Below are 27,225 nucleotides of genomic sequence, written 5' to 3' on the forward strand. Positions count from 1 at the left end.
GAAAATACAACAAAAAGTAACACAAAAAAAAATATCGATTTTTATTATCAATTGAGACACGAAAATACACTTCAAAGGGTAATCTAGTGTCTGTATAGCCATTTTTGGGGGTTAAAAACTTGGCTTGAAAAACTCTTAATATTTTCTGCAGTTCAAATTATACAAAGGGACGCATTCCTTAATTGTGCATAAACAAAAGTCCCCGATGCGTCACAAGGTCAACAAAAGGTGTTATACATCTCCTAGCAACCAATCAAAAAACAATTAGAAATCACGCAAGTTAATTAGGTGAATTCCTATGGGACTCGATTAGACCGGAGCGACTTGTTATAAGCCAAGAAGCAATCAATAAAGATTGATTAGACGAATTATTCTCTGGTTTTCTACCAAGATGAAGGCTTCTGCGTGGATGAGACGAATAGTGGATCTTTTACCGATATTTTATGCTGTACTTACTCGTGTAATGTTCTTTATTCATGGCTTTCTATGCGTGTGGGTGCTTGCTCATTGTAAACAGGCAATGAGTTACTGGTGGCTTATGATAGGGATTTTATGTCTTCTCGTAGAGATGTGCTACACTCTTGTGGTTCGTAAAGGACACGAATACAAATAGTAAGTAAACCATGGAATTTATATTTCTATTCCTTAGCGATGGACTTCTTGAATTCATAAGTTATAAATCAAGTGGGTTCATTGTTACATACATTCCGTAATCATGGTTTAAGCATTACGACGAAACTAAGCAAAAGCTGAATCACTGCAAAAACTCGACAATTAAAAATATATTCCCTAACTTCCTCAATTCAAAACGATACGAGAAAAAATTCTGGTTAAATTTCGTATTCTAATAGACTTTGCTTACTTCAAATATGAAAATCTGTCTTGTATGGTATTTCATTGTTGGCAATTGCTTTTGAAGCTAGCCGCTTAGAGTTTACTTAATACTCTAAAGGGCTTCGGTATGTCGCTACTTTTCTGCTTCATAAAATTTCTGCTTTTTAAAATCCAGATATTTCATTAAGAAGGATTGATTTAGGATAATTATTTTACTCAAATTCTCTAAATATATAAAACGATTGAGCATAATAAAGTGGTGCTAAAGAATAATTACCAGTTAATAATTTTTTTATTCCTTTGAAATTTATTCATATTATTTCGCAACTCATTTTACGATTATAAAATGTAATGTTTAGGAAAAAGAGTTCTTTATTTTAAAAAATTCTTTATTTAAGATCATTTATAAAATTGTTTATAAATGGAATATAAAAGAAAGGATGCTGAAGTAAACCAACTTGAAGAAATTTAACTTCCGAAATTTTTTTAAATTGCGCTATTAGAAGAAAAGATGTCTTTTGAAAGAAAATTGTTTTATATATTTTTGGCTGTATTCGTAAAGTTTTTTTTTTTAATTATCACTTTGATAGGGATTTTCGGAACTCCAGGAGTACGAATAGAAGAAAAACGCTGACACAATAGAGTGTGTGCGGCCTTGTGAATAAAAATCCCTAGAGTTATGAATAACAATGAAGCAGCCGCCATCTTGGTTGATCTAACAAGAGAAGCTTAATCAGAAATGCTTTGTTATCGTCAGCCAAGATGGCGGCTATGACGTAACTTGCACATGCTCTATAGAGTTTGTGCAACCATGTAACTTAGAATCCCTAGAGATATGAATAACAATGAAGCAGCCGCCATCTTGGTTGATCCAGCAAGAGAAGCTAATGAGGAACGCTTTGTTATCGTCAGCCAAGATGGCGGCTATGGCGTAACGTGCACCTACTCTATAGGATCATTGCAGGCTTTTCCTCTCCTTTCCTTCCCAATCCCTCTCCCCTTACAACTCCCCCCACCCCCCACCCCTTCCTCAATACGAAGGCTAAATTCCTTTTTTATTCCCGTCAACTTCTTCTAGTTTCTGGCCGAGCTGTTTCTTCTACATGTTGACGATGGTGCCAATCGTGTGGATTATAGAAATAGACCTCTACCACGCCAGGGAAACCGCTGTACCACAAAGCGATAGCACTTCGACTGTTCCTACTACTGCTGCTTCTCCGGAAGGGGTAAGCCATGAAAGTCAATAACCTCGTGGTGCAGAGCGTTGTGGGACTGAATGAGGGTCGAGAGATAGTAGATCTTTTTGACCCCATCCCAACATTCGGTACCACGAGGCACGTTGGCGTAGTAATTTAGAACAACCTCTGGGCTAATCTAAATCGGGTCACGGCTAACTCACAGATTGAACACTGAAAAAACTCTGGGCTGATCTAAGTCAGGGTATATGGCTAACTCACAGATTGAACCCTGAAACAACCTCTGGACTGATCTAAGTCAGGGTATGGCTAACTCACAGATCCAACCCTGAAACAACCTCTGGGCTGATCTAAGTCAGGGTATGGCTGACTCACAGATCCAACCCTGAAAGAACCTCTGGGCTGATCTAAGTCAGGGCGCGGTTAGCTCAAAGATTGAACCCTGAAACAACCTCTGGCCGATCAAAGTCTAGGCATGGCTAACTTACAAATCAAACTCTGAAAGAGCTTCTGAGCTGATCTAAGTCAGGGCATGGCTACTATGGTTCGAATTGTAATTTAGCGGAGAATTCGAAAGAAAAACTAGAGAATCCGGAGAAAAAAACCCTCGAATCAAGGGGGACCTAACAAACTCTACTCACATGCGATGCATGATTATCCAGGAATCAAATTACCCAACAACACTCTTGATTCCCAAAGATAGTCTTCTATTAAGAGAAAATGAACTAAGTATGAACTAGTATTCATGCTTTTAACCATCATAGGCACCGTTTGATGCTATATATAGAATCTTCAGCCCTCTACGCTGAAGAAAAAAACATGAGCAAACAGGGTAGAGCTTGCGCAGTATGCGCGTGCATAAAAACAAACGATCAAATAAATGATTCTAAAAATAGCATCAAAGATTCTAAAAATAGTATCAAAGTGTGCACATGATGAGGCGCGGGGATTTCTTCTCTTAGTTCATATTCTCTTGCTTTTATACTATAATTGTAAACCAGTCGATTTGATTTGATTTTGTTATCTTTCTTAGTGTCTGAGCATAGGAAACACGCTCAACAGACAGAAAAAGATATGTGAGCTTGGACTCATCATTGGAATCATTCTTGGGCGTTGGCTCCTACCACGTGGAGACATCACACGTGACCAGCTCTCAGCTCTGTTGCTAGGATACGTAGGAACAGCCGCTGACATCTTGGAACTGTTCGAAGTGTTTGAAGAGGACAAGGTATTGCTAGTTCGCAAAAAAAAATTAAATTGAGAAAGAACTTAAGAGAGAATTCTTTTCGTATTCAAGCAGTGAGCGCCAAAAACTATTTTCTTGAAGAAAGGCTGTTGTACAAGGCTAAAATCTTGTTATTCAGAAACTTGTTTGGAAGTGGAGATGACCGATGAAAGTGGAATCAAAGTGTAAACCCAAAGCAAAAATTTGAATCGAAAATAAGGTTTAGGCCTTCATTTGCTTATTTCCCATATATTTTCTATAAAAAAGCCTGACAAAGCAACATTCTAACACAAATGCAACAAAACATCTTTGTACAATTGAAAATACCGCTTCAAACAGGCATTTTATCATAGTACATCAGTTTCTAACTGTTTAAAAAAGGTTTTGAGTGTTAACCCAAAACGAAAATTGGGATCAAACCTCATACGAAAGTCTAGTTTTTGGCGCTTTTTCCCATTATTGTTCATTATTTTAAAAAAATTCCTCTTAATTCCCAAGAGAGTTAAAACTGGCGGCCATGTTGGTGGTGTTTGTGAAATGTTCATCAATAGGATAGCACTTAGAATACAATATATTTTCTGAATACATTACATCAACTGAGTCTATCTAGGTTCTCCCTTGGTCATAAACAGCACCTTCACTGGGCTGCCTGTGGTTCGTTGTTAAAGTATATCAACTCGATTGTATTTCATTGGATATTTTGTAGGTGGTTGGAAGAGGGGATATCACGTTTGCTGTGCTTGGTGTCTATTCCTGGAGTCTTTTGCAGTTTACACTCGTTACCACGGCAACAACGGGTAAAGACAATCAAATTAGGATCACTGCAAACAAGGTAACAGAAATAATAATGATGCTGATGACGATCTTAATGATGATGATGATGATGATTATGACGATTATCATAGTCATTAGCATCATCATTATTTAGTATCATCATCATAAACAACATCATTACCATCACCGCCGCTGCCACCATTGTCATCAGCATCATCATTACCAACAACATCAATAAATGAATATCCAATCATCATTATCAATAACAGCAACGACATCATCGCATCAGCCTCATTATTCTACGAACGAACGTTCCCTTATAACAGGTTTTCAGTTTGACCCCAATATGAGCTGCCTCACTGCTGTACTTGCGGCACTAGCGTGACGGAGGGAGCCCGACCCCCCAAAAATTTGCTTTCGGCGCCAAACAAAACTTTATTGATTCATGCGGGATTCCTTTGGATTTGGCGGGAAAATGGTACATCCCCCCCCCCCCCCCCCAATAATCGAGACCTCGATACCCCCTGACTTGCAGTGGTGCGTGATTAGCAATAACAAGTTTTCTATCGTAGAAAAGCTAAAGTAGAACCGTTATGTGGTTATAGGTCGATACAGAACCCTCGGCAGAGGAAGTCTTCAACAGAAAGATCAGCTCCCACAACAAGTACGGTAACCCTACAAAATACGGTAATACAGTTATAAATGCCAGTGATGATGAACTCAAAGAAAAATACATCCAGCGTCTCCGAATGAAGAGACGACAAACGGAAAAGGATCTGAATAATCGCGGGAAGGGATTTAAGGGAGTTCGGGAACGTAAAGTAAATCCTATCACAACCGCACGAGGCGAAGTGAAAGAGATATCTAGGCGAGAGATGTTACTTCATGGCGATATCTTTGGTATTCTAGCTGGGATACTGATGCAAGATGGACCTTTTCTTGTTCTCAGACTGGTATTGATAATCAAATTTAGCGTCATAAGCGAGATGCATATATTTTTTACATGTAAAAATGCTATCGCGCTGAGCCTATTGATGTACAGGCTATGTATCTTGACATGTAGTGGTGAGGATGAGGTTTACGATGAACATCGTGAGAACGAATGGCGTTTACAGAACGTTCAACAGGCAGTCTACAGCGACCAGTTTAAGGCTTCAGGAGCAATTCAGCTAGCAGGTTGACACACGTAAAATATGGTCGAAAAGGGTCTACATTTGTACATACAAGAGTATTCAACATGACTATACCAAATAGACCAGTTTCGAATTCCAAATTACCGCTGTGTTTCTTGATTACAGACTCATTTGGACAGGGTTAGCCTCGTATCAGTGTTTAAATATTCACAAATACCAACGGTAAAGTAAAGAATGCACAACTTCAACAATACAAACATTTTGAAACTCGACGGACCTTGACTGGAACACGTGAATATTCTGCATAAACTCGAGGCTAACCCTGTGCAAATGAGTCTGTAATCAAGAAACACGGCGGTAATTTGGAATTCGAAACTGGTCTATTGAAAAAAATGAGCATCATGAGAACGGTTTAAACTTACGATGAACATCGTGAAAACAAATGGCGACTACAGAACGTTCAACAGGCGTTCTATAGCGACCAAATTTTCAGGAGCAATTAAGCTTGCAGGTTGACATGACATTTATACGACGAAAAATGTTAAATTTGTACATAAACGCTATCCAACGTAACTATGCCAATTTTTGAAGAACTCGTCAAGTTTTTAAAAGATTAAACTTTATGTATTTACATAAAATGCGATTATTTTTACGATGGAAAGATGTAAATTTGTACATCTATACAAAGGTATCCATCGCAACGACACTAAATTGAAAAAAAAAAGTCGTGTTGCGAAAAGGTTACATGTTTGAAGGCAAGACCCTAGGGTGTTCTGGGTAAACTGTTAATGTGGCTAATATTTTGCATATTCACGCGGCAGCCATGTTGGATTGAACAATACATTCCTTCACACGTAGCCTCAAATTCAAGCGCTTGAGAATTAATTTATGCTGGGGAGACAAAGGTTTTTTTCTCATGAGAATAAACAGGGCCGCCGTGTGATATAGGCCCATTGATTTACCGAAAATTAACAAAGCACTTTGCCAACACTCTCCATGCCAGAATTATCATCTTTAGCATATAGCAACTTGTGTACTTCCTAAGAACGCGCGCGCTCATTGGTTAATTGGAGGTGAATATTGTACGATATTCACCTCTGAATCTCGGAATATTGAGTCGGCAACAAAAATGGCATCTGCCGGCAATCGTCTTGATACAATTTCCGATGAGGAAATTGAAAAAATGAAAGGAAATGCCATTCCTATCAATATCAAAAAGGCAACGAAGTATGGCCTAAACGTTTTGCTAAAAGTTTTGCGTGAATTTGTCACGGAAACTAAAAGTTTCTGTTTGTTTTTATTGAATTATTGTATACACTTATTTCAATAAAGTTAGTCACCTGAAAAGCTACAAAGCTAAGACCGGCAAGGATTATGGGGTAGATACATTTTACATGTTTCAACCGCTTGATAACTGTTGATGGACTTGAGATCTTCTACGAGTTACGAGTTAACCTCCTCTGAGCATCCTCAACTGCTGCAGTTTGTGTCAAGAGCTTCACTTGTTGGATATAAAACATTTCCCCATGATTCTCAGGGATCACAGCTTTCTAGATTTTTGGGACTAACTTTATTGAAATAAGTGTATAAAAATAAGTTACTCTGTACACAAGTTGGTATATGCTAAAGCAATTGTGTCCTCAATGCGTAACCTATCTAAATCTCTGTCTTCTTTATTTTGAATGACACGCATTTTTTTAACAAGTATATACTAGCTAGCATGCATGTGACTGGCGAATGTGACATCCGTCCGGAAAAAAGGCAAAAGCTACACGCATCCCACAGCTAGGTCCTAGCCTCTCTCGACTTGAATTCAAGCAATACTCTGGACATCATCTAACCAGAAAACCCCTCGGTCTTAGCTACGATAATTCAACTTATTATATAGATGTCGATGAAATACCAGGTTTTCTCTAGTGTCGAAAACTTGATATCTTTCACCAGTGGAAGATACCATATCTTTCACACGTGAAGATATCGCTGTTGACATAGTAACGTATTTTAATAAAGAATTTTTGAGCTTTTGTTTTATTTAAGTTTCATCGATATCTATATAATACACAGAACATTACATGGCCGCTTGGAGATACGAATTTTATCTTCTCGTGTTCAATTTAGATCTTTCGCTGCGCTCACTCGTGAGATATCAATTGAACACTCGAAGATAAAATTCGTATCTCCGCGCGCCCATGAAATATCCTCTATCTTTTCAACCCGATAAGTTTTTTCAATTCGGTGTAGACTCGGCGATAACAGTTCACGAGGATGGTACGACGTAAATCACAAACATCATGGAAGTGAGTTTGACGTTATCATAAAATGCTTGCCATCCTGCTATTAATCTTTGTAACAAACACACGTCCCCAGTAACAATCCCAGCAGTCTTTGCAAGGCGATACTCGACCCATTCCCCCATTTTACTTTTGGAGAGGCCGATCTCAAGCAATTTTTTTTTTTGTTCTGTTTGGATTATCCACATCATAGCCGTAATCAAGTGGGGTGCATTGCGTGCACGTGCACCCATCCCCCTCCACCCCGCACGCAAAAGCTAAAAGTCCGCTGATTCGTTCGTATTTTTTCCTCATTTTTATACCATCTGCAATTTGTAGCAATTTTTATCGCTCACTCATTATTGGATTGTTGGATATTTAAATCTATTTCTAGTAGCAACGTCCTATATCAGGACCCATTTTATTTAATTTAATTCTTATGACAGGCAGTCTAGTTATTTATTGAAGAAATAGAAAACGCGCGCGCGTGCTCTGTGCAGTTATAAAGCACGCGGGGATTATAATTTAAATCTTTGAAAAGAGGACTGGAATGAGCATCAAAGTTAGAAAATGTCATGATGCGCAGTGCTCTTTTCTGTAAACTAGTAATGTTTTTTAAAGAGGTTGGATAGGTATTTCCACAAAGGATCAAACCATATGTTAAGAAAGGGTAAACTAATAAATAATATAGCATAGTTAGAGTTTTTTAAGAAACATAATGCCTGATTTTTGATAGAATACCAATGTTTTTTTGAAATCGTATTTGAGATCACTTTTATATGATACTTCCAATTGAGATTGCTATCAATATACATACCAAGATATTTAACACAAGATTCATGCTTAAGAAATTTGTCATTGATAGTTAGTTTGATCGGGAATATCTTCTTTTGCGGTGGATGAAATATTATAAAATTTGATTTTGGAATATCTAAAGTTAATTTATTGGCAGTCATCCATTCATCAATTTTAACTAATTCCTCATTGATAAGATGTTCAAGAGTATAAAGATTTTTATGTCATATAAATAAGTTGGTTTCATCATCAAATAATTGAAAATGGAAGAGAGAAGAACAAGAAGTAACATCATTAATGTAAAGAAGAAAAAAAAGAGGACCTAGAATAGATCCTTGTGGGACACCATAAATTACATACTCATATTCAGAATTAATACTGCCTAGTGAACATACTGTTTTCTGTTAGATAAGTAAGAAGAAAACCATTGATGAGGAATGCCTCTGACACCATATTTTTCAAGCTTATTAATTAGAATTTGTTGATTGACAGAGTCAAAAGCTTTTTGTATATCCAGGAAGATACCACAAGAAAAGTTGCCATCCTCAATAGCTTTATGGATTTTATCAATTATTAAGCCCTAAAGCCAAATTGATAATCAGAAAAGGCTAGATGCTTGTTAAGAAATTTGAAAAGTCTATTATAAACCAGTCTTTCCAGGATTTTACTTAGATTTGAAAGAAGTGATATAGGACGACAACTGGATAAAGAAGTACGGGAGCCCTTCTTAACAATAGGAATTACACGTGCAATCTTTAAGGTTATCAGGAAACAGACCTGAAGAAAAAGACAAATTAAATAAGATAAGAGTTAGAAAATATAGAACTGTTGCTATCGAGTTATTCGCCATTTCTTCTTCCATGTGGGACATTTTGTATAGTTCAGACTGATTATTACAGCTTCGTTAATTTATATGATTCTTAGCCAGAAGTTCATAACTAGAAGTGTCCATCGTCCTATATATGAAACGTCCGATGTGTTTTACGTCTGAGCTATTTTTAGTAAGATTGACGTCTGCACCGGAAGTGACCAAGCAAGCAGGCCAAACAAACAAAATGGCGGACTCGGGGTTTCCCGTGTGAGAAAAGCTTGGATTTGCTTGAGTGTTATGTTCGATAATAGTGTACACCATAGAAAAGACACTTAGTTTCTTTTTTACCATAACAAAGTCCAAAAAGATGAAAAAAATGTACGGAAAATGTTTGAAAGAGCAACCGCTTCAAGCGCGCGCTGTTCATACACGCGGGCGCGCGCAATCCTAAACGAATCAGCGCAGCGTATGTCATTTCGATGAATCTGATTGGTCGAGCGTTCTTGCTTGGTCACTTCAAGTGCTGATGTCAAATTTACTAAAAATAACTCAGACGTAAAACACATCGGACGCCACCCCAATACATGATGGACACTTCTAGTTATGAACTTCTGTTCTTAGCCTAATACCATTAAGAGGATTTGAATAAAAGTCAATTTGTGAAGCCAGCCGGTCTATAGCAATGACTTGTAAATAATTTGGTGTTTAAATAAGGAAGCAGTTCCGTCAGGGTCGATAAGAAGTTCTCTTACTCCAACGTATTTTATTTCATTTCATCTTATTTCATCTCATTTCATCTCATTTCATCTCATCTCATCTCATTTCATCTCATTTCATCTCATTTCATCTCATTTCATCTCATCTCATCTCATCTCATCTCATCTCATCTCATCTCATTTCATCTCATCTCATTTCATCTCATCTCATTTCATTTCATCTCATCTCATCTCATTTCATTTCATTTCATTTCATTTTTTTTTTTTTCATTTTTCATTGTAAAGTTATTCGAAGTTATTCGAATAGAATATATATATATAAAAGAAAGTTAATCTTAATACCTGACAATTCAAGTTTTGAGGTTATTTGCCATTACAGTGTTGCTTTTGTTTAGTTCATTCGATTAGCGTTTAGTTCTTCACTTATGTTCGATGACACTACGCAGTTCTTTGGTCGCTCGGTCGGTCGCTTTTGGTCATTGCTTTGTTAATCTTCCTAGTTCAGTTGATTGGTTAGATGGTTGCTTTGCTGGTTCGTACTTCGGTCGGTCGGTCGGTAGCAGGTTCGGTGGCAGCTTCATCTCTTTTTACGTAACCTTTTATCTCAATCATTTCCAAGTCTTCACAGGCATTGTTCATTTGCCCTTGTTCTGTTTGTAACACGCCCGTTTGAGTCCTCCTTATCTTGCAGAAGCAACATAAAATGCTCCAAAACACCTGAACGAATCGAGAGCGATATTCACGAGATATTGTGCCATAAACGAAGGGATTACAACAGGAATGAAGCAATAACAACTGAGAAAACTTAAAAATCAAGCTTGACATGTGGTTGCTTTCAAAAACAATCAAGAGTATCCAAGCCATGTGAATTGGTAAGGTAGAAATAGTGTACAAAAGTACGATAATAAGAGAGATTTTGATGACTTCCATGTCTCTCTTTCGCGTCATTTTGAGCTGCTTTATTCTGTCACTGTTTAAACCACACTGGGGAACTTTGTTTCGTTTTAAATACAAGATGATCTTAGTGTAAGAGATGGCGATAATAGTCAAAGGTATCATGTACTGCACAACGAATAAATAGACTGTGTAGACCTTGTTTAATAGCTCTGATGGCCAGATTTCTTTACAACTTCCTTGATATTGTTCCCTTACTAAATAATCTGGAATGAGACAAATATTTGCCAAAAGCCACAGTCCTGCCACAGTGCAATACGTTAACTTCATAGAGGGCTTGGTTTTGAAAGGATGAACAATGGATCGACATCGGAATATTGCAATAGTCGTCATTGTAAGCATGCTCACCATTTGGGTACTGGAGAAAAATGGCACTACAAGTTTGCAATACCATTTTGAAAGTGGTATGTTGAAGTAATGTATTATAAAGTATAGCAACACGGATAGGATGTCAGCTACACTGAGGTTAGCAATTAGGATCCCGAATAGTGTCTTTCGTCGTTCTCTGGTAGTGTAAATAACCACAAGGACAGCAAGGTTACCAATAACAGCAACGACAAAGATGGTTATGTCAATACCAAGTCTCCATTCTAGGTTTCTCCATTCTAGGTCGTTTGAATTCGAATAATTCTGGTTAGAGTTAGAAAATATAGAACTGTTGCTATCGAACGAAGAACTCGAGTCATTCGCCATTTCTTCTTCTATATGGGGCATTTGGCGCCAGTGTCCGACTCAGACTGATTCCAATATAATCATTACAGCTTCGCCAATTTATATATTCTTATTTCTTCTAATTCCTTAAAGTGCACCCAACCCGTTACAACACTTTCAGAATTGATTCTACATAAAGTGAATAGTTGAACGGTGAAATATTTCTTCATTTGAATGTTGCGTCTTTAAGTTATGAAGGTTATACTTCCAATGTGTTGATGACTGTGGCGTTTTTAAAACCAAACACCAGCCAACATCACGAGACGTCCAATTTAAAATAAACATTGTGGAAACCTTGAGCATAATGATGATGCTTTTTGAATGCGGTTTGTGTGAAATGACTAGTCAAAATTTGTATATTTAATGAAGCTTGTGGCGACATTTTCAACTATTCACTTCATGTAGAATTAATACTGAAAATATTGTCCCAGGCGTTAAGTCGGACGGAGTCAATAAGAAGAAGTTCTCGCATTCTAATTTTCTTTTGCGATTTCCCATTTGAAATCGCAAAGTTGGTCGACTGAAATGATCCAAAAAAAATCTGTAAACGATATATACTACAAAAAAGGAAAAAATTCTTTAAGAGGGAATATTCGTAAAAATCAATAAAATTTGCTTGGAATAGTTGCCTTTTACATATTTTTTTCTTTTTTCGTGTAAAAGAAGATTATGATACAAAGTTTAAATATTCCGGTTTTAAAAAAAAAACACCATTTGGTTCCTGAGTTATAATCTTTTAAATAAACATTTTTGATGGCATAGTAAGGGTTCTGATGTTGTCATAGCAACGTCTGACGTCATTTTTTCATGCTCGGATCATTGCGATCTTTGGTTTATGGTCTTTGGCTTTCCAGGTTTACTTGCTGTCATATCATATATTAATTTTTTTTAGCTCATAATGTGAAGGCAAAAAAACACTTTCCAGCCTCCTTAAGAGAGAATTCTTTTCGTATTCAAGCAGTGAGCGCCAATACTATTTACTTGAAGAAAGGCTGTTGTTACAAGGCTAAAATCTTGTTATTCAGAAAGTTTAACTTGTTTGGAAGTGGAGATGACCGATGAAAGTAGAATCTAAGTGTTAACCCAAAGCAAAAATTTTATTCGAAAATGAGGTTTAGGCCTTCATTTGCTTATTTCCCATATATTTTCTATAAAAAAGCCTGACAAAGCAACATTCTAACACAAATGCCACAAAAACATCTTTGTACAATTGAAAATACCGCTTCAAACAGGCATTTTATCATAGTACATCAGTTTCTTACTGTTACTTACTAAAAGTTTTGAGTGTTAACCCAAAACGAAAATTGGGATCAAAACTCATACGAAAGTCTAGTTTTTGGCGCTTTTTGCCAGTACTGCTCATTATTGAAAAATATTTGCTCTTAATCCCTCTTTATAGTCTTAGGCAAGTGTTTACTTGCTCACTTGTTTATTCTTCGTGTGTTTCATAAGGTCACCATCTTAAAACGTTGTCGTTCTAAATTTGATTGTTTAATTTATGAAATATTGTTCGTCAGGGAATTAAAACCAACCCTGAACGTCCAATCAGACTCAGTGGAAGCAAAACCTTTTGTTTGAATATGTACACATATATACTTTGTCATACAGTAATTCACGCTTGATCTGTCATTAAATATTGTTGAAAATGATGACAGGATGTGATGACATGTGAATAATTGTCCAAGGTGTTAAAAAAGGTCTCTATCATTGCAAGCTCAACGTTCGTCTCGCTTGGATGCAAAGGCCCGGCCGTACCTTTCAAGATGGCGCCGGGAACCGTGAAGGGGACTATTCTTGCGTTTATTTTCTTAATCAAAATTTTTTTTTATTCATTTATTCAATTCCATTGTAAGAGCATTGAGATATTTTATGTAATGCGCCAAAATAATAATAATAATGAAAACTTTATTGAGTTTTTCCCCGAGACAATCGTAAATCTAGCTACGTATTGGTAATTTACGATTGGCTACTTGAATCGAATACAAAATGTGACAAATAAAATGAGAAAAAGAAAAAGAAAAAAAGATATTATATCTGTAACACTATGGAAAAAAATGAAGACTATTAATACTGCGATAACTCAGGACCCTTCCATTCTTTGCAATAATAATAATGTTAAATAATAATAATTCATTATTATTATTTATTATTATCATTATTATTAATTCAATTATTATTATTATTATCATTGGTATTATTATTATTATTATTATCATTGTTATTATTATTATTATTATTATTGTTGTTGTTGTTATTATTATTATTATTATTATCATTGTTATTATTATTATTATTATTATCATTGTTATTATTATTATTAAAGTTAATCCTAAATCCTTGGATTTGAATTATAACAAGATCAGTCAACTTGTAATTTATCAGCCGTTCATATAAATGAGCAGTAAGTAGTTTGCCGATTAGTATATGTAATAGGACTCCATGCTGTGGAGGAAAATTAGTAAATGTTAAACAGGGAGCAGCTGGGCTCAAGAAGAAGAAGGCACTTTCTAGCTTACTTCCTGTTTTTCCTATTAGACCTGATTCTCGTGGTGGCATATTTTTCTAATACAGACCACGTGTCTTTGCCTAGAGCATCATTTCTTTGTTTAACGGTTGCACATGAGAAGACAAATATGGAATAGGATACAACTCATGCAAAGAATCTTATTCAAGAAAATGGCACATGGTCTGAAATGAGAAAACATTGCAACGCAACGAATAAGGTCTTTTGCATTTCTTTTCATTCAAGATGTCGTTAGTCGAAAATGATGCAAGGCATGTTAATTTGAACTGGAAAAGATATAATAACTGTTCCACGTTCAAGACAAACATGTGCATGATTCGAATGAACAATAAGAGAAATAAAACAATCATTAGCGATTTTTTAAAAAACTATTTCTTCGCCATTTATACATCGTGACAAATACGTTTGCATATATCTGAACCACTGATCACATTTAGCGATAGTGATGGCTGCCACATTTCTTTGGAACCCTTCCATTAGCAACTGCTTTCTGTAGAGACCTAGAGCAATCCCTTGTCGTCTTGCCTCAGCCCAATAGTTCGTATGTTGTTGGATCTCTGGACGGCTGATGTCGGCTTTAATTGCTGCTTTAAGTGAGCTAATTGCTATTCTCCTACGCAGCCGCTATTATAGAGGCAGTTTCCTGAGTTTTTCATATGTATTAAAGTGATTAAAAAAAACCGCTAATGATTGTTTTATTTCTCTTATTGTTCGTTCGAATCATGCAAATGTTTGTCGAACCACGCTATAGAATATAACGTTGACCCTCATGATTGTCCAAGCGCGTTATAGACTGTCAATGATTATGCTAATAGCACTAATGAATTTTCACTTTTGGGTAAATGATTGTCCATAAATGCAATTGTTTGTCATTTGGTGTCAGTTGAAGTTGAATTTCGCGCACAAGAAAATACATTCCGCGCATATGAATGTACAAACGCGCTATTGATTGTCCATTGATGCCTATGAATGTACACGCATATTCAATTGTCGTTATTGAAAGTTGATCCGCGCTAATGATGTTACTTGTGGTGTTGATGAAAGTACATTACACGTTATTGATACAACTATTGGCACAAATGAATGTACATTTTCTGTTAATAACAGCAAAAGGTATATTATGGCATTAAAGCTTTTTCTATTTACGCACCGAGACAATGGAACACACTCCCTGAGAACATTCAGTAAGCAAAATCATTAGACTCTTTTAAAAAGATTTTAAAAACATTTTGTTTGAACATGACGTTAAATTTCAAAAACAATGACCTATTATTTACTTATTTATTTTTATAATGTTAATTATTTTTATTATTATTATTATTACTATTACTTTTTTAATACATATTTAACAAATGCATATTTCTATAAGTTTTCATTTCTTTATCTGTTTCAATATTGAATTATTATGTATTTTTCTTTTATGCTTTGTAAAGCGTGTTGAGTTTTTTGGAACACGCGCGCTATATTAAGAATTTATTTTATTATTATCATCATCATCATCATCACCACCACCATCATCATCATCATCACCATCATCATCATCATCACCACCACCACCACCACCACCATCATCATCATCATCATCACCATCATCATCATCATCATCATCATTACCATCATCATCATCACCATAATCATCATCATCATCACCACCGCCATCATCATCATCATCATCATCATCATTATCATCCTCATTATTATTATTATTAATATTATTATTATTATTATTATAACGGACAGAAATGTTGAGAATTCCGTTACTAAACTGCCTTCGTAGGAGCGCATCTACTATGGTTAATCGACCCACCCTAAATGGCATTTACGAAGCCCTCAATTATAACATTTTCATTATCTCGGCCAAAGAAACTGGAAGCGTCTTTCAGTTTTCTTCTTATTCACTGTTAGCCCATCACAAATCTACTGTTCTTTTTTTGGTTAGTCAAGCTGCATTTCTTACACTGTCTTTTTCTTTTTCATTTTGGTAAACCAGTCAATAATCTACAGTCATTGTTTATTATGACGGTTCGAACTCCGCTCAATTCCGCCCCTACTTCGTTGCCAAAGCACATTTTACGACGTCCAATCGGCGCGCGCGTACTATCCTAACTATATAATAAATAGCCATATTGGAACTCGTTTAAAGATCAGACGGGCCCTTTCAGCATTGAATGCTCAGTCATTCGTGACAAGCGGTAAAAATAAATTTAATTTAGCACATAGCTTCATATTGAAACCTTTGTGCGTGACATGAAGCATATCTCGGAGGTGGGCTATTGAGCTGCATTAGGTGTACCCTACCGCCAGAACATCTATATAGCTAAAACTGGCGCGAAATGTCCCACATGGAAGAAGTATTGGTGAATAACCTTCGGTCAAAAGCAACAGTTCTATAGTTTCCAACTCTAATCAGAATTCGAATTCAAACGACCTAGAATGGAGACTTGGTATTGACATAACCATCTTTGTCGTTGCTGTTATTGGCAACCTTGCTGTCCTTGTGGTCACGCTACCAGAGAACGACGAAAGACACCATTCGAGATCCTAATTGCTAACCTCAGTGTAGCTGACATCCTATCCGTATTGCTATACTTTATAATACATTACTTCAACATACCACTTTCAAAATGGTATTGCAAACTTCAAGGCCTATTTTTCTCCAGTACCCAAATGGTGAGCGTGCTTACAATGACGATTATTGCAATATTTCGATGTCGATCCATTGTTCACCCTTTCAAAACCAAGCCCTCTATGAAGTTAACGTATTGCACTGTGGCAGGACTGTGGCTTGTGGCAAATATTTGTCTCCTTCCAGTTTATATAGTAAGGGAACAAAATCAAGGAAGGTGTGAAGAAATCTGGCCATCAGAGCTATTAAACAAGGTCTACACAGTCTCTTTATTCGTTGTGCAGTACATGATACCTTTGACTATTATCGCCATCTCTTACACCAAGATTATCTTGTATTTAAAACGACACAAAGTTCCCCGGTGTGGTTTAAACAGTGACAGAATAAAGCAGCTCAAAATGACGCGAAAGAGAGACCTGGAAGTCATCAAAATCTCCTTTATCATCGTACTTTTGTACAATATTTCTACCTTACCAGGCCAAATAGCTTGGATAGTCTGGATTGTTTTCGAACGCTACGAGATGGCACTAGTAATTTTCAAATTCTCTTATCAATTGTTGTTGTTTCATTCATGTTGTAATCCCTTCGTTTATGGCACAATATCTCGAGAATTTCGCTCTCGATTCGTTCAGGTGTTTTGGAGTATTTTCTGTTGCATCTGCAAAATGAGGAAGACTAAAACTGTCGTGTTACAAACAGAACAAGGGCATAGGAACAACGCATGTGTAGACTTGGAAATTATTGATAAAAAAGAGTAACGGTATAACCTGTCAAATGGACTGTTTATTGACAGTGGAATGCTCTTTTACCTTCATCACTTCTGTGTCAGGTTTCTTTTGTAAACATAAGCAATGACAATCACGTTTTATATATTCAAAGCTATATTTGTTAAAACTAAAAGCATTTACACTCAATGACAGAGGAACTGTCGGCAAATAGGCCATTTACTAATATTACCCTTGAAAACTCTGTTTTTTTCCAGTTTCAATTGTCTTATACTATATTCTCTTGACGAAGTCAGTACCACAAATTCTCGGTTTTCACCCACGTGACTTGGTGCATGACAACGGTTGCTAACCGCCATATTGGTGCACAACATAGTGTAAACAAAAGAGATTCATCACAATCGAGCGACTAAAAGTCAATATTTTCAGCACATTTTCTATAATGGTTCTTTGTTTAATGGTAAATTGTCATACCAGGAGTGTTCGTGATAAGGGAATTTCCCTCTTTCGTGTTCCATCGGTTAGAAAAAGTCAAGGAGAGGAGGCAGAAGAGCTGTCGATTGAACGACGTAGAAAGTGGTTGGCCGCCATTAGTAGGGTTGGGTTATCCGAAGAAATCATCAACAGTGGGAGAATTTGCAGCCGTCACTTCGTTTCTGGAAAACCTGCTGCCAATTGGGATAAGTTTAACGTCGATTGGGTGCCTACATTAAATTTGGGACACAACAAAACAGTAGTAAGTGAGAAAAACTCCGATCTTCAAGCCGCGCGAAGTGAACGTGCAAAAGTGAGAAGGAAGAGACAACAGGAAAGAGCATTGTTCGAGTCAGCTGCAAAGGTAGCGAAACTGGATGAAGAAGGCGCTACAATCGACAATATTTCTTTTGACTCTCCTTCTTTAACTGAGGAAATCAGCCAGATCGCAAATGACCTTCAATCAGCGAGTGATAAATCAAAGTTGCACTGCCAAGATGGCGATTTATTGGACGGGATTACTTCGAAGCTGGAGGAACTTTGTAAGATCACTGACTCTAGCACACAAACAAACGAAGTTAATCCAGAAATGACCGAGTCAAGCACACAAACTGAGGAGTTAGATTATATGTTTTCTCAGCCAAAGAAAGCCCCTTTCGATCGCGAAGATATGCTGGAAGATGGGAAGGTACTATTTTACACTGGATTGCCTTCAGCTACTATTTTACAAGCTGTATATGAACATGTAGCCCCTCATGTGGCAAGAAAGTCGTTGAGCTTAACGAAGTTCCAGGAACTTGTCATGGTCTTGATGAAACTCCGACTTAATGTGCCATACTTGGATCTTGCATACCGTTTTGAAGTGTCTGCACCAACTGTCTCCAGGATATTTTTTACCTGGATAACAATCATGGACATACGACTCTCTCAACTAATATATTGGCCTGAGCGGGATGAACTATGGAGAACAATGCCTCAATGCTTCGAGTTTTCGTTTGGAAAGAAGACAACAGTGATTATTGATTGTTTTGAGGTCTTCATAGAAAGGCCTACCAACCTGCTGGCAAGAGCCCAGACCTTCAGCTCCTACAAACACCACAACACTGTAAAGGTATTAATTGGAATCACTCCACAAGGCACCATTTCCTTTGTATCAAAGGCCTGGGGTGGCAGAACATCTGATAAGCTCCTCACTGAAAACTGTGGTATTTTAAATAAACTTGTGCCTGGTGATCTAGTAATGGCCGACAGGGGATTTACAGTTCATGAAAGTGTGGCATTCAAGAGAGCAGAGCTTGTTATACCAGCGTTTACTAAGGGGAAGAGCCAGCTGGACCCCATCGATGTTGAGAACACCCGAGGAATTGCAAATGTCAGAATTCATGTGGAGAGGGTAATCGGTTTGCTGAGGTGCAAGTACACAATTCTGAAAGGGACACTGAGCACTGACTTTCTCATGAGCAATAAGGAACAGGTACCAGTCATTGATATCATTTTAAGGGTGTGTTCTGGTCTTGTTAACCTTTGTCCACCAATCATTCCATTTGACTAGATTATAAACATACTAATTATTACCAAAATTTAAGAATTTGAATTTATTTATAAAGATAAAAATGAAATACCAGGATATTCTTGTATTCAAAATGTCATAATGTATTGGTGACACAAGAAATATTTTTCTGCTTTGTTCCTGTCAGAGTAGCTATTTTATTTTTGGACATTGCTGATGAAAACTAGTGTATCTTAATTGTTTATTATTAATTCTCAAATTTACTACTATTTTGTTGCATTTAAAGCACAATAGAATATAGTGGTCTTTTGTATCACCTATTTCAAAAAAACAGTTGTCACTGCCAAAGGCAATAGTCGATTCGAAGGTGTAATATATGAAAATAAACGCAAATAATCAAAGCCTTTAAAGTTCTTTCAGGCTACAAACAACACTGGATATCTCAAAACTCATTAAAAAAAAACAAAACAAAAACAAGTGATTGTTGGAACTATGAATAACCTATCACCTTTCTCCTTTAGCGATGACAACCTTTCTTAAATGAAATAGGTGTATAGATATGTTTTTGTGTAATGAATATTCTAGTGGATCGAAACCAACTGTTATTTGCTAAATAGCTACTATGATTATTAACAACTTTGTATTTCTTTCATGGTATTAATGCATTTGCTCTTCTAAAACAACATTACTGTTTCAAATAAAGAGTAGATGATGGCTAGTGAACACTAGCGTGTTCTAAACACATATTCTAAACTGATGGAAACATTGTAATTTTACCAATTTCCAAACACTGAGCCAGATGTGGGCGCATTTTGGGTATGTCAAATGTAAAGTCTCGTGGGCTGAAACCATAAACCAGACACGTAGCAAATGCTATGGCAAAGATTCCACAGTCACTCCCATTCAGTTGTTGCTGGACTGTTACATTTTCTATGCCTACATAGCTGTCTGCCATTAAACTCTCTACCTGTTCTTCAACCTCTTTGGCAATGATATCATGGTAGAGACTATCATAAAGGTTGACCATGCCTGGTCTACATCCAATAGAGCTTATACAGACCCAGTGCATATGTCCTGTATGTAATATTTGAACAAATTCTGAAGTGACAACATCAAAGTTCCTAATGGGGCCAAGGGTTGTTTTTTGAAAGCTCTCTATCAGAGGATTGACTTTCTGTAGATGTACTTGTGCTTTCTGAATTATTGTACAGTCCAGCCATCCAGTAGGTGAATTAATGATGTCAAAATGACTGTCATTGAGGCTACCAAGGGAAGCCCTCTTGTCTAAAACCCCTTTAGTCACTTGTGTTATTTTGACATCCGATTCATCATCACTGGAATCAATAATTGATGAATAACTAGTAGATACAGCACTAGCATTATTACCAATGATTGTACTTTCCTTTTTGTCCAATTTAGCTGCTTGCATTTGTGGAATACTGTTTTCACATTTTAATTGGCTTGTTGATGCAGCACTAACAGTGTTGGCTTTTGAAGAAGAAGAACAAGTGGTAGGACCAATAGAACTAGATGCAGTTACTTTGGCTGCTTGAGACACCTTGCAATTGCTGCACACCCACGTAGTTTGACTATTGTTAGGCATTCTTTTATAGTCCAGACACTGGAGATGGAAAAACTTTCCATTTTGGCAATTTTCACTGTGACATTTGAGAAGCCTTTCATTCATCATTGGTGATGAGCCACATACACAAATACTGTCCAGTTTCAAAGCTTGATCATTATGTGTGCACTTAGTAGAACTTGGCTTTGATGCTTTTCTTGGCTTTTTGCATTGAAATTCTGCTAGCAAGCGGCAGTTAGGACAGTACCAAACATCAGGGACTGAATCTGATAAATGCAAACATGTCTGGTGAAATTCCTTTATTAGGCACTTTGGGTTACTGCAGTGAATAGTTCTTCCTTGAGAAGGCATTCCACAGTAACAAATACCAGAGGACTTGTTTGCTGGTTTTATTTCAGGTAAGTGCTGTTTTCTTGTATACCATCGAGCAAGAATCTCAGGTAGTATGCATGTCTGCCATACTTTTGTAACTTTGGGAACGATAGCTTCCCAGTGACTTGTTTCTGGGAGAATTCTTTCAATGAAGACTTGAGGTTTGTTTTCGCTGAATGCACACACGACAAAGTCACAAAATTGGCGACCAGTTATAGACAATTGTTGCTGCACTTGGTAATAATACTGGTGCTTTCTCTTTAGTCGAAATATTCCATTCACTTTCTCTAGGCAAGAACTTTTCTTAAGCACATAACTTTCAAAGTCCCAGTTTTCAATAATGTAAGGGCACTTTACTTCTCCACACCCATCACCACAACAGGAGCAGGAACAGAGGAAATCAGGTGTTGCATGCATCCAGGGATGTTGCTTATCAATGAAAACTCCACACTTTATCAGTACAAAATCTTTGTGGTTTGCAGACATGAGATGGTTGTAAGTCTCTATGGCTTTGCCTTCATTTTTGATTCCATGATTGATTGCTTTAGATTGCACACTAAACAACTGTGGATAGCAAATGTTTTTAATAAGTGAGATAGATGGTTGGTCAGGATTTGTATTGGCAACAGAATAACTCATTGAAGCCCCAACACGACCAGCTCTATGTTTAAAAAACGCAGTTCCTTTTGATTGATCCCTTGTTTCCTGTTCTATTAATTCTATCTCGGAATCAGAAAGAGATAGTTCGACTTTGCAGCACTTTTGTAACAGCTCTGGGTAGTTCAGCTTCAGATTCTCATGATTGTAAAGGGATGGTATCGTTAGAACACGCCGACTTTTTAGTACAAATTGATCAGCATAAGGAGCCACTAGAGAAAGAATGACAGGCTTTTTTTGGCTCTCATTTAGTTTTGCAAAGAAGGTTTTCATATCCGTTTCTGTAGGGGTGACATTTGGGACGGACTTCGTTTTCCCTACCGGAGTGCTAGTCGAAGGTTGTACACCATCAATTTAACGTCTAATTCATCTTTCAACTTTCGAGCTGATTTAAAATTGATGTCTTCAACTTGAGCGTACGGTACTTCGTTTACGTAAGTTGGGAGTAGCCACGTACATTTCACTTCTGTGCAGGCCAACTTTCCATGTATACGATTCCACGCCTCAATATAGAACAGTACGCTCCCTACATGAGAGCAGCACTCTGCTAGACCTGCTTTGCAACCAAGGCAGTGGGCAGATATTATCGTTCCTTCTCCATTAGCGATAATCCAAATTGGTATTGGCGGTTCATTCATTCGCTGCGAATGACGAACTTTTCCTAACACCACGAACTTATTTCCAATGGCTTTTCCTTGAACGCTCGTTATGAAGCCCGATACCATTTGATTGTAACTCTCTAGACTCTTGAAAGCCTTGAACTGCCTTAAAGTATAGAAGCTGGTTTCCAGCACAAGATAAGAGAGAAGATCGGTGGCTTCGATCGGTGGCAGACATTCTGCATCTAACTTCTCGCCTTGTAAACACGCGGGGTCGACTCCAATACCTTCGATTTTTTTTAAATATCTCGTTCGAATGTGATTTTCAAGCTTTTTGGCGTATTCAGATAAGACAATTGAAGAGGTATCTTCAATTCTTTTCTGTTCTTGGGTTTCGTTTTTTGAAATATCGACGAGTAAATCCTCGGACATCGCATAATTCGAATCAAAACATAAGCGCACGTGTGTGATTTGACATATGCTAATGAGCTTCCTGTGCACCAATATGGCGGACACTAAGTTTTAATCCGCTCGTGACGTCACGTGAAAACCGAGAATAGCCCAAACTGTGTCGGCTTAAAACAGTTGTTGTGTGAAGCTGTGTGACGTTCAAGAGAGCATAACTGAATATGCTCTCTTGGAAGTAGTGCCAGACGTCAAGCATACCAGTTTCACCTTTGTTATTAATTCTTCTTTTCCTTATTATGTTCTTAATTCATACATATTAACAACACTCTACAGTATATATTCAATCACTCTGGAGGTGACAGTTGTTACTGCCAAAACATGTCATTAAAAAACTTCAAAAGTGTCGTTATTTCTCTTAAATGCATGTCTCTTGGTAGCCTGCGTCACATCCGGAATTTACGAAGAAAATTCCGGATGTGACGCAGCTAGTCTCTTGGAAGTACATATATATTTTTTACTACGAATGAATTAATTAAAGTGTTAATTAAATTACATTCAAACACCATCTTTGGGAAGGTTTGAAGTCTTTCTAGTCGATTTTGAACGAGTTATGGCCATTTGAATTTTGTGCCAGAACTTGTTTCCTCGATAAATGTCCAATCATCTGATCATAGCTAATGGAGTGGAATGGTTTGGAAACTCCATAGAACAAAGCTATTGTTTTGCCTTTGATGTTGAATCGTACCATCACGTGTTACTGACGGTGCACAATGAACCAAAGCAAGTATGGCTGAAAATTAAGTATTTTATTTATCAATTGGTTATCAATCTGGTTTTTAATCCATTACCGGACTATCTTCTAAAAAGGTTACAAAAAATTCAATTCTCGTCTGCGAGTTTTGTCACTGGAAAATACGTGAACTCTGTGGAATCAGTCCTAAAGCTTGGATGGTTACCAATGCGTGAACGTAGAGATTATAACTTGCTGAAAGTCATCTATAAAGCCATTAACTCAGAGCACTGGCCTAACTACGTTGCACTGGAAGTTCGCAAACCATCAAGAACTTTACGTCAAAGTTCCACCTTGAATTTGGTCAGACCTTTGGAAAAGGGAACTTTTCAAGATATCGCCTCAGAACTGTTCAATAATTTGCCAAATAATGTAAAAGACATTTCTAGTTATAGTTTATTTTGTTCTAAAGTGAAAGCAGAGCTAAAGAAGCGATATGACATTACTTGATTTTTATTAATTAATTTATCTTTCACCTGATTGATGGATATTGGTGCTGCGCTGCTGTACCCTGGGCAATTATTGGGTCGTGGCATTTGGGACAGTTTTCTCTTTGTCTGTTGCCCCGAATATCTCGACCTGGGGTGGTTGCTTGGGGGCGGTGGGCGTAGCCCCAGTATCTTCAGTTTTTGTCCTTTTTATTTATGTATAATAATTGTCTAGCTTAGAATAATCCAATAGTAATTATGTCAATCTTATTTCTTATTATGTCTAATTTATTTTATAGCTTCATAGTTCATCGTAAATTTATCTTGTGTGTATGTTATTGTAAATTAGATAGTTTTATCAATAGGAGAAGAGCCACCTCGTGGATTCTATTGATTAAACCATTTTTTTTTTTTTTTTTTTTTTTTTTTTTTTTATTTTTATTATTATTAAAAGGTACTGAACTGAGCTCGTACAACTGAAGTTTTTTTATTCATGGCTATCATAATAAATGAAAAATCTTAAATTTCCTCTCAACAAAACAGTAATTTTAAACAACTTGGGCATTTCGTTTTTTAAAATTTTCATTTTTAAAAATTGAAAGCACGAACATAAGCACAAACCAGGTGAGAAAGTTTGCAATCATAGGCTCGAATTTGCCACGAGGAAAGTCCGAGAATAAGTTACGCAAATTAGATAAGGGCCGCTACATTTAGTCGGTAGTCAAATGCCCCGCCCCTTCAGGCAAATGTTCAGCTTCAAATTCCCCACTATGCGGAACTCGACTATGGTCAAATGCCCGGGGTATATCGGAGTTGGGGGGTGGCTTGTGGCACATATTTGTCTTATTCCAGTTTATTTAGTAAGGGAACAATATCATGGAAGGTGTGAAGAAATCTGGCCATCAGAGCTATTAAACAAGGTCTACACGGTCTCTTTATTCGTTGTGCAGTACGTCATAGCTCTTTGACTATTATCGCCATCTCTTACACTAAGACTATCTTGTATTTAAAACGACACAAAGCTCCCCAGTGTGGCTTGAACAGTGACAAAATTAACCAGCTCAAAAAGACGCGAAAGAGAGACATGGAAGTCATCAAAATCTCTCTTGTTATTAATATCAAATTACTTACTGCTCATTTCCATACTCAGCTGCCTTCACAAAGATATCTTTTATTAATCAAATCCATAAACCTTACGCACTTCGAGGTAAGACCTTGTATTAGGCTCCGCATGAAATGGCATCAACCTAAGAATATATAAAATTGACGAAGCTGTATTACTGGAATCACTCAGAATTATAGCCGAAGCTGGCGCCAAATCTCCTACATGGAAGAAGAAATGGCGAATAACTCAAGTTCTCCGGTTGATAGCAACAGTCCTATAGTTTCCAACTCTAATCAGAATTATTGGAATTCAATTGACCTACAATGGAGAGACCTAGAATGGAGACTTGGTATTGACATTACTATCTTTGTCGTTGCTGTTATTGGCAACCTTGCTGTCCTTGTGGTCATTTACACTACCAGAGAACGACGAAAGACATCATTTGAGATCCTCATTGCTAACCTCAGTGTAGCTGACATCCTATCCGTGTTGCTATACTTTATAATACAGTACTTCAACATACCACTTTCAAAATGGTATTGCAAACTTCAAGGCCTATTTTTCTCCAGTACCCAAATGGTGAGCGTGCTTACAATGACGACTATTGCAATATTTCGATGTCGATCCATTGTTCATCCTTTCAAAACCAAGCCCTCAAGCAAGTTAACATACTGTACTATGGCAGGGCTGTGGCTTTTAGCAAATATTTGTCTCATTCCAGTTTATTTAGTAAGGGAACAATATCATGGAAGGTGTGAAGAAATCTGGCCATCAGAGCAATTAAACAAGGTCTACACAGTCTCTTTATTCGTTGTCCAGAACGTTATCCCTACGACTATTATGGCCATCTCTTACACTAAGATTATCTTGAATTTAAAACGACACAAAGTTCCCCAGTGTTGTTTGAACAGTAACAGAATTAACCAGCTCAAAATGACTCGAAAGAGAGACCTGGAAGTCATCAAAATCTCTCTTATTATCGTACTTTTGTACAATATTTCTACCTTACCACATCAAATAGCTTGGATAGACATGATCGTTTTCGAAAGCTACGATGTGGCAAGCGTGATTTTTAAATTTTCTCCTCAGTTGTTGTTGCTTCATTCATATTGTAATCCCTTCGTTTATGGCACAATATCTCGTAAATTTCGCTCTCGATTCGCAGGTGTTTTGGAGCATTACATGTTGCTTCTGCAAGATAAGGAGGACTCAAACGGGCGTGTTACAAACAGAACAAGGGCAAATGAAAAATGCCTGTGAAGACTTGGAAATGATTGAGATAAAAGGTTATGTAAAAAGAGATGGAGCTGCAATCGTACCTACTACACCGGCCGACCGGCCGACCGACCGAACAATGAATCGACAAAGCAACCATCGAACCAACTGAACCGTAAAGATTAAAGAAGCAACTAGCAAAACCGACCAACCGACTGACTAATACCAACCGGGCAAGTGGCCCAGTGTTAGACCAGCTGACTATAACGAGGTCTGATCTTACGAAATAACCATTCAATGACTGACTGACAGTGCAATGCTCTTTTACCCCCGGGGGGGGGGGGGGGGTACTCCCATATTTGCTATAACGGTTATGTGCCGCACTATAGGGTATGGTTTTTCGGCTTCTGGGTCTGGGGTAGGGTATCATTTTTTTGACATTTTGTCTGGGATAGGGTATCATTTTAGTCTAGGATAGGATTAACGATTTCGTCGTTTTTGTCTGGCGAATAGGCCTACGCTTTCTGCCGACCAAAAACAATGAAAAATGTTAGTAAATATTGATTGCAATCGATTGTAAAACCGTATTTTCCGTCTTTTAGTCTGGGATAGGGTGTACAATTCTTAGTTTTAGTCTGGGGTAGGGAATGTAAAATCAAAATTTTAGGTCTGGGATAGGGTCAGGGGTTTCGAGGTCCTGAGGGAACACCCCTACCCAAGTTGGGGTGGTAGTACCCCCCCCCCCCCCCCGGGTCTTTTACTTTAATCCTCTCTCCCTTTTGTAAACACCA

The 27,225-nt window shown here is 37.3% G+C and overlaps 5 protein-coding genes across 5 annotated transcripts; 4 read left to right on the top strand and 1 right to left on the bottom strand.

Annotated features, from left to right (window-relative positions):
- The first annotated feature begins 319 nt into the window (after window positions 1–319).
- Window positions 320–5,755, top strand: LOC148911442 (transmembrane protein 26-like). Its single transcript, XM_089029662.1, has 5 exons — window positions 320–612; window positions 1,913–2,060; window positions 3,064–3,258; window positions 3,962–4,087; window positions 4,635–5,755. Exons 1-5 carry the CDS (start codon window positions 392–394, stop codon window positions 5,208–5,210), a joined length of 1,266 nt encoding a protein of 421 aa, XP_088885788.1. The 5' UTR covers window positions 320–391; the 3' UTR covers window positions 5,211–5,755.
- Window positions 5,756–10,267: 4,512 nt separating this feature from the next.
- Window positions 10,268–11,422, bottom strand: LOC148911443 (neuropeptide FF receptor 1-like). Its single transcript, XM_089029378.1, has one exon. It carries the CDS (start codon window positions 11,420–11,422, stop codon window positions 10,268–10,270), a length of 1,155 nt encoding a protein of 384 aa, XP_088885504.1.
- A 5,206-nt stretch (window positions 11,423–16,628) lies between these two features.
- Window positions 16,629–17,327, top strand: LOC148911444 (neuropeptide FF receptor 2-like). The gene has a single exon (XM_089029379.1). It carries the CDS (start codon window positions 16,629–16,631, stop codon window positions 17,325–17,327), a length of 699 nt encoding a protein of 232 aa, XP_088885505.1.
- Window positions 17,328–17,604: 277 nt separating this feature from the next.
- Window positions 17,605–20,031, top strand: LOC148911445 (uncharacterized). The gene has a single exon (XM_089029452.1). The coding sequence runs from the start codon at window positions 17,737–17,739 to the stop codon at window positions 19,318–19,320; it is 1,584 nt and encodes a 527-aa protein (XP_088885578.1). The 5' UTR covers window positions 17,605–17,736; the 3' UTR covers window positions 19,321–20,031.
- A 5,410-nt stretch (window positions 20,032–25,441) lies between these two features.
- On the top strand, window positions 25,442–26,479 carry LOC148911446 (neuropeptide FF receptor 2-like). Its single transcript, XM_089029380.1, has one exon. The coding sequence runs from the start codon at window positions 25,442–25,444 to the stop codon at window positions 26,477–26,479; it is 1,038 nt and encodes a 345-aa protein (XP_088885506.1).
- The last annotated feature ends 746 nt before the right edge of the window (window positions 26,480–27,225 follow it).

This window comes from Actinia tenebrosa, unplaced genomic scaffold (assembly GCF_029948245.1).
Source record: "Actinia tenebrosa isolate PJP-AT-01 unplaced genomic scaffold, QUT_ActTen_1.0 PGA_scaffold14__42_contigs__length_11649687, whole genome shotgun sequence".
In the NCBI taxonomy this organism is placed as follows: Eukaryota; Metazoa; Cnidaria; class Anthozoa; order Actiniaria; family Actiniidae; genus Actinia; species Actinia tenebrosa.

Bases quoted from the DNA above. Each gene is read 5' to 3' on its own strand.
- LOC148911442 (XM_089029662.1), top strand. From the start codon at position 392: ATGAAGGCTTCTGCGTGGATGAGACGAATAGTGGATCTTTTACCGATA. The intron at 613-1,912 runs GTAAGTAAACCA...AACTTCTTCTAG, and splicing joins AAAGGACACGAATACAAATA to TTTCTGGCCGAGCTGTTTCT. The intron at 3,259-3,961 runs GTATTGCTAGTT...GATATTTTGTAG, and splicing joins AAGTGTTTGAAGAGGACAAG to GTGGTTGGAAGAGGGGATAT.
- LOC148911443 (XM_089029378.1), bottom strand. From the start codon at position 11,422: ATGCCCCATATAGAAGAAGAAATGGCGAATGACTCGAGTTCTTCGTTC.
- LOC148911444 (XM_089029379.1), top strand. From the start codon at position 16,629: ATGACGATTATTGCAATATTTCGATGTCGATCCATTGTTCACCCTTTC.
- LOC148911445 (XM_089029452.1), top strand. From the start codon at position 17,737: ATGGTTCTTTGTTTAATGGTAAATTGTCATACCAGGAGTGTTCGTGAT.
- LOC148911446 (XM_089029380.1), top strand. From the start codon at position 25,442: ATGGAAGAAGAAATGGCGAATAACTCAAGTTCTCCGGTTGATAGCAAC.